The sequence below is a fragment of the Cynoglossus semilaevis genome, chromosome 16 (assembly GCF_000523025.1).
Source record: "Cynoglossus semilaevis isolate Cse_v1.0 chromosome 16, Cse_v1.0, whole genome shotgun sequence".
NCBI lineage: Eukaryota > Metazoa > Chordata > Actinopteri > Pleuronectiformes > Cynoglossidae > Cynoglossus > Cynoglossus semilaevis.
The window spans coordinates 6,106,961-6,112,722 of NC_024322.1; the positions used below are offsets into that span (position 1 = coordinate 6,106,961).

The 5,762-nt window shown below is 39.5% G+C and overlaps 2 protein-coding genes across 2 annotated transcripts in view; one reads left to right on the plus strand and one right to left on the minus strand.

The window, feature by feature from the left end:
* The first annotated feature begins 6 nt into the window (after nt 1–6).
* Nucleotides 7–4,088, plus strand: pdk1 (pyruvate dehydrogenase kinase, isozyme 1). The gene is made up of 11 exons (XM_008328278.3): nt 7–35; nt 306–447; nt 545–616; nt 698–882; nt 1,022–1,111; nt 1,206–1,283; nt 1,428–1,504; nt 1,588–1,686; nt 1,808–1,918; nt 2,117–2,230; nt 2,322–4,088. The coding sequence occupies exons 1-11, from the start codon at nt 14–16 to the stop codon at nt 2,460–2,462; spliced, it is 1,131 nt and encodes a 376-aa protein (XP_008326500.1). The 5' UTR covers nt 7–13; the 3' UTR covers nt 2,463–4,088.
* Nucleotides 3,955–5,762, minus strand: part of ppp1r9ala (protein phosphatase 1 regulatory subunit 9A-like A) — a 23,708-nt gene continuing 21,900 nt past the window's right edge. Inside the window, 2 exon segments of the mRNA XM_025063958.1 lie at nt 3,955–5,176; nt 5,612–5,762. The exon segment at nt 5,612–5,762 is cut by the window's right edge and continues 5 nt beyond it. Of these exon segments, the coding sequence (XP_024919726.1) occupies nt 5,018–5,176; nt 5,612–5,762 (310 nt within the window). The 3' untranslated portion in view covers nt 3,955–5,017.

Sequence of the window (5,762 nt, forward strand, 5' to 3'; positions counted from 1 at the left end):
GTCCCCTCTGTCCATGAAGCAGTTTCTGGATTTTGGTAAGAAACATACACACACACACACTCACAGTCCAGCTATTCATTGAATGTATTTAAACTGCACAGTGATTATACTGTGTCAATAACTCCAAATATAATTTGAAATAATATATTTATCATTTTGAGTGTCAGTAAATTATAATTAATTTGTTATTTAGGATTCTTTTTGAATAAGGAACTAAATTGACCTTTTATCCTGTTACATTATTACAGAATTTAACCACATGTTGAGATTGATCTCTCTCTTTGCTTTTTGTTTTCAACAACCAGGATCAGAAAATGCTTGTGAGAAAACCTCCTTCTCCTTCCTACGGCAGGAGTTACCAGTCAGGTTGGCAAACATCATGAAAGAGATCAACCTGTTGCCAGACAACTTGCTGAGGACTCCATCAGTCCGGTTGGTCCAGAGCTGGTGTGTGTTTATTGACTTTTCTGTATGACGTTGTCTCACGTATTGCTGATGAGATGCTATCTGGAAACAGACAGATGTTTTTAAATCCTCTGCACAGGTACATGCAGAGCCTCCAAGAAATCCTGACATTTAAGGACAAAAATGCAGACGATGAAAAAGTCACAGTAGAGTGAGTACATCCAAATATGCTCCATATTTACCTGATTTTATCCTTGGGATTTCTTGCTGTATTTTTGATTTCTTCATTTAGTTTTACAGGTGCTGTAATAAAAATCAGGAACCGTCACAATGAAGTCATCCCCACCATGGCTCAAGGGGTGGTGGAATACAAAGAAACATATGGCACTGACCCCATTGTGAGCCAAAACGTGCAGTACTTCCTGGATCGTTTCTACATGAGTCGCATTTCCATCAGGATGTTGCTCAACCAGCACAGTAAGTACATTCTTATTATTACCTCAAAATCCATAATTTTATATCAGGCCATGAACAACAGAATGGTAAACAAATGTGATTGTAGCAATTTTGTTTGTAGCTAAAACATTACTTTTATCTTCTTCATTCCTTTTCTCAGCGCTCCTCTTTGGTGGGAAGGTGAATCCAGCTCATCCTAAGCAGATTGGTAGCATTGATCCTCACTGCTGTGTCAGTGATGTCATCAAAGGTAAGAATACAAACAAAAAACCTGAGGAGCAAGCAGAAAAAACATTGGTGTCATCAATAACTAATATGCTCCTGCAAACCTTCTTCTCCTATAGATGCCTATGAAAATGCACGAAACCTCTGCGACCGGTACTACATGAACTCCCCGGAGCTGATCCTGGAGGAATTCAACGGTAGTAACACACACACGCAGGCAAAGACAGCTGATAATATACACTACACACATGAAACGTCTGCATCTATGAATCATTTAAATGCCGCAAAAACCTGTACTATGTAAACATGTTTTTATTTTACGTGACTTTTTGTCATAACAGAGAAAGAAAAGGACCAGCCCATCACTGTGGTCTACGTCCCGTCACACTTGTATCACATGGTTTTTGAACTTTTTAAGGTAAACAAAAATTCAACTCAGCCTCAGGGAGTTTTATATCAGAGTGGTCTGCAAGGCTTGGTTACATTGTCACCTGACTGCAGAACGCCATGCGGGCCACCATGGAGTTACATGGAGATTCCATGGAATACCCTCCCATCCACACACAGGTGGCTCTGGGAAGTGAAGACCTGACCGTGAAGGTAGATCTGCTGCAGTCACTGTTCACTCTTCTTCTCTCACTGTAACCTTCTGTGGTACAGACAGTTTGTCCAGCAGCAGTGGGAGAGAAATGTGCCATGTAGACCTCCTGTTTCTCCTCAGGTGAGTGACCGTGGAGGAGGCGTGCCGTTGCGGAAGATTGACCGGCTGTTCACCTACACCTACTCCACCGCTCCTCGGCCGAGCCTGGGTGGTTCACAGGCTGCTCCTCTGGTCAGTAAACTTACCTTCTCCTTTGTACCAAGTATCAACATTAATGAGACTTTAGCTAAAGAGAAAAATCTGCTGAAACCAGTTCATTGCTGAGACTTCATGTCTTAATCTGTAATCTGTAGACTGTGAGTTAAAGTCCAACCCAATCTGTCCAAGCCGGAAAAAACACATCTACTTGTGTTTTGTATTTTTCTCCAGGCTGGTTATGGCTACGGACTGCCCATCTCTCGGCTGTACGCCCGCTACTTTCAAGGCGACTTGAAGCTGTACTCTCTGGAGGGCTACGGCACGGATGCTGTGATTTTTATCCGGGTAATCTCTCCATTAGTTTCAGTGTGTGTCTCATTCACAGCAGAGTCGACTGGACACACATGTCTGATCTGATCTTTCTGTGTTCTGCCAGGCTCTGTCCACAGAGTCCATCGAGAGGCTGCCCGTCTACAACAAGTCTGCGTGGAAGCACTACAAGACCATCCACGAGGCCGACGACTGGTGCGTCCCCAGCAAGGAGCCCAAAGACATGACCACATTTCGCAGTTTCTAATTTGACATGGTCTGAAAGAACAAAGTGTACAGAGGAGACTGTCAGTGATGTGTGTGCACAGGTTAATTATCTGAAAGGACTTTCTGTACAGAAAGTTTATGAACTATAACTGGAACAAACCAGAAACATTTTTCTTATTTGGGTTTCAATATCATTCAGTAATGACATGCATATATTTAGTTAGTTCGGTACAATGCTATGAAGTGATACATTTTAAATACATTATAATACATTATGGATCAATTCATGTTTTTTTAATTTCTGTGGGAGTTTGTTTTGACGTCCTGGTGGTCAGAATCGGTACTGCGTACAATGTATGGTACATTGTTGGAGGCTTAAATGACAAGCTGGACACACTGGTTACACTTTGGCTCATTACCTTTTTTAAAAAAACACACAAAAGCTATGGCATCTTATTATGTATGACACTGTTTGAGCTGGCCTGTCTAAGAATGATACAGCAAATGACATTTTGTTTTACTTCAGGCTAAAGAAAACATTTATTAGGAAACCAGCCAAAACTGAAAGTTCAAGCAGCTTCATCTTTTAAAAGGAAATGTGTGTTTGGTTTATTTTTAGGATTGAGATATTTTCTGCAGTTCCATGTTTACTTCACTGTACTTTGTTGGAGAATATGTGTTAACTCTCATTTGGGAACATATACTTAACAGATGTCTGGCTGTTTATAGAAATGTAAATGAACAGCTTTTCAGCCCACTGAGTCATGTTAATGCCAGAATACTACTAATGATGGGTTCAAGTATTTTTAAATGTTTTTACTCACTGTGCAAAGGTTAAAAACCCCTTTCCAGCTGTCGTGGACAGAGTTGCATATTCCCTACTGTGAAAAAGAAAGAACTGCAAGTTAAGTGGAGCTAAAAGTAACATGTGTCTTGATTTAGGTTTTAGGAAAATTATTTCACTAAGAACCTTGGCTCAATTAACTGGACAAAGGTTAACTAAATGTTTCTTTCCCACTGGTGTCATGTTTAATAAGAATATTCAGGTGGGGGTTGTGTCATTAGGTCTCATGTTGTTCAATAAGCTATTATTCAAATGTTTATTACTGTTACACAACAGTTGTACTTTGTGGTACATGTACAATAAAATCTACAAAAATATTGATATATTTGCTTGGTTGGAAACAAACTTTTAAACCCCATTGTCTCCTCAGATTGAATCCAAGTTGTTTGGCACCATAAAAAAAAGATTTAGGTTTTAAAGTCACAACTGCAAAACTGTAAACTGATCCTGTTCCAAAAAGTGCCACTTGCTCTTGAAAAAAACAAAAAACAAAGCAAAACAAAAAGCTAGTCTGCCTTCTTTGAGGCTCAGAACTGCCACCTACTGGATATCCTTCATTTTCCTGTAAAAATAGGAACACAGCAAGAAAAGGACAAAGGGTAACTTTCATACAGATGATAATACTAAGTACAAATTATTAATTATCTTTAAGCCATTCATGTTGAAAAAAACAATTTAAGTATTTAAGTCAGTATTCAAAATTAGTTTATTGATGCTGTTTGTACCAAGAATGGTTTGTCTATTTCAGAAGATGTAGACAACTTTATTTTCTTGCAGTCCAGCAGATGGCAATGTACACGGAGTCATATTTGATAAGTAAAACAAAAACAAACAAACAAAAAAAAAAAACCAGGAAGACTTTACATTTGGCTATCAACACTTCATTCAGCCTCACATTCATACACCTAGTGGCGCTGTTCTTCCCAACTCACACAAGTCCTTGTCATAGGCTCGTGTCACCATCTAATGGACTGGTGTAGTTTGCATGTGTGTTAATAGTGTGTGTGTGCGTATCCACAGATAATCGCTGTTCCAGCTCAGTGACACACAGACAGAGTCTGGAACAGCACAAAAGCAGCTTCAACTTTGTCCCTAGTTCATTTGGGTTTTGCTTTTCCCTTCAGCAACAACAACATTGTGGCTATTCTACTTAGTAGAAAAATGTTTGATAGTATAAAATAAACATTGGTAATTCAGTTAAAAAAAAGATATGCAGTTAAATAGGCACATGTATAAAACGTATTTATACATTTAAAACCTTGTCGCCCATGGAAGCTTAAAAAGACAAATATAGTGCTTTTCTTATCTTAACTGTACAATAATGGTTCCTGCAGCAGAGATGGTGGTTTACATGGAAACAGGCCAAGTTTATACGAGCAAAAGGAACAGGAAAAAAGCATTAAAAGCGGTGTACATTTCAATTTTATGTGTGTGCTGCAACAGCTATATCATCGCCTTAGCTTTTTATAGTGGTAAAAATGTTAATAAACCCTTTTTGGTCACAAACCCCTAATTTCACTTTTTCATAATAAAAATAGATTAAGCTGAAGTTTGTTAAATCTTTTGGCAGCTACAGTCAGACCCTAAGTCACTACTGGCACTTTAGTCAGCCTAGCTAAGACTTGCTGATGTGCTGAGATCATGGTATCACCTGTTAAGAAAAAGGAAAAATAAAATAATCAACGGGTCCTTCACGTTCAGGCTGATATAGAAATTTTAGTTACGTGGATTGAGAGTCTGGGGCTGCGATCTCAGCAGACAGAGTCAGAAGAAAGTGGTAGTTTCCCGCTGCGTCGGACTTCCTTCTCCCTCTTCTCTCTCTGTTTCTCCAGCTTCTCCTGGGTTTTACGCATTTCCTTCAGCTTTTTCTTGATGGTTGAGCGGTCGCTTTGACTCGACACGCCGAGTGCCTGCAGGAAGGAGTGCACAGCTTTAGTCTGGTTTTCAGACTGAAGACCACAGTCACACTATGTTCATTAAAAAAAATTGTTTATTTGAAATCACTGGAATATCTATTCACCCTGTGCTGTTTTTCACACGTCAGTTAGTTTGTATTACAACTCAATATTTATGCTGCTGGATTTAACACTGAGCAACATTGACCTCCTTGTAAAAAGTTGTCATCCTGGCAGCATATATCAAAAACCCTTTCATGTACAAAAATAGTTTAATAAATAAATCAATCCTTTCTGACTTGACCTATCATTGACTTTAAAGTCACATTTGGCCACAGGGTGGCAGTCACACTCACAGTATGGTCTCTGTTTACTGAGAATCTGAGCCACTTTCTGATTACATCTGATTTTTGGTTCTTACTGAAACAGATCTGAGTTTTTTTATCGTACCTTCAGTTTGTCACTGTCCAACTGCAGGAGCTGCTGACCGTCCACTCCTTTAGCCGTGAATTCCGGAGTATACTGATCCATGTTCATGCCCATCAGCCAGTGACACACCTGCTGGTTTGTCCATTCAGAAACGGGCCGTGTCTGCCACTGA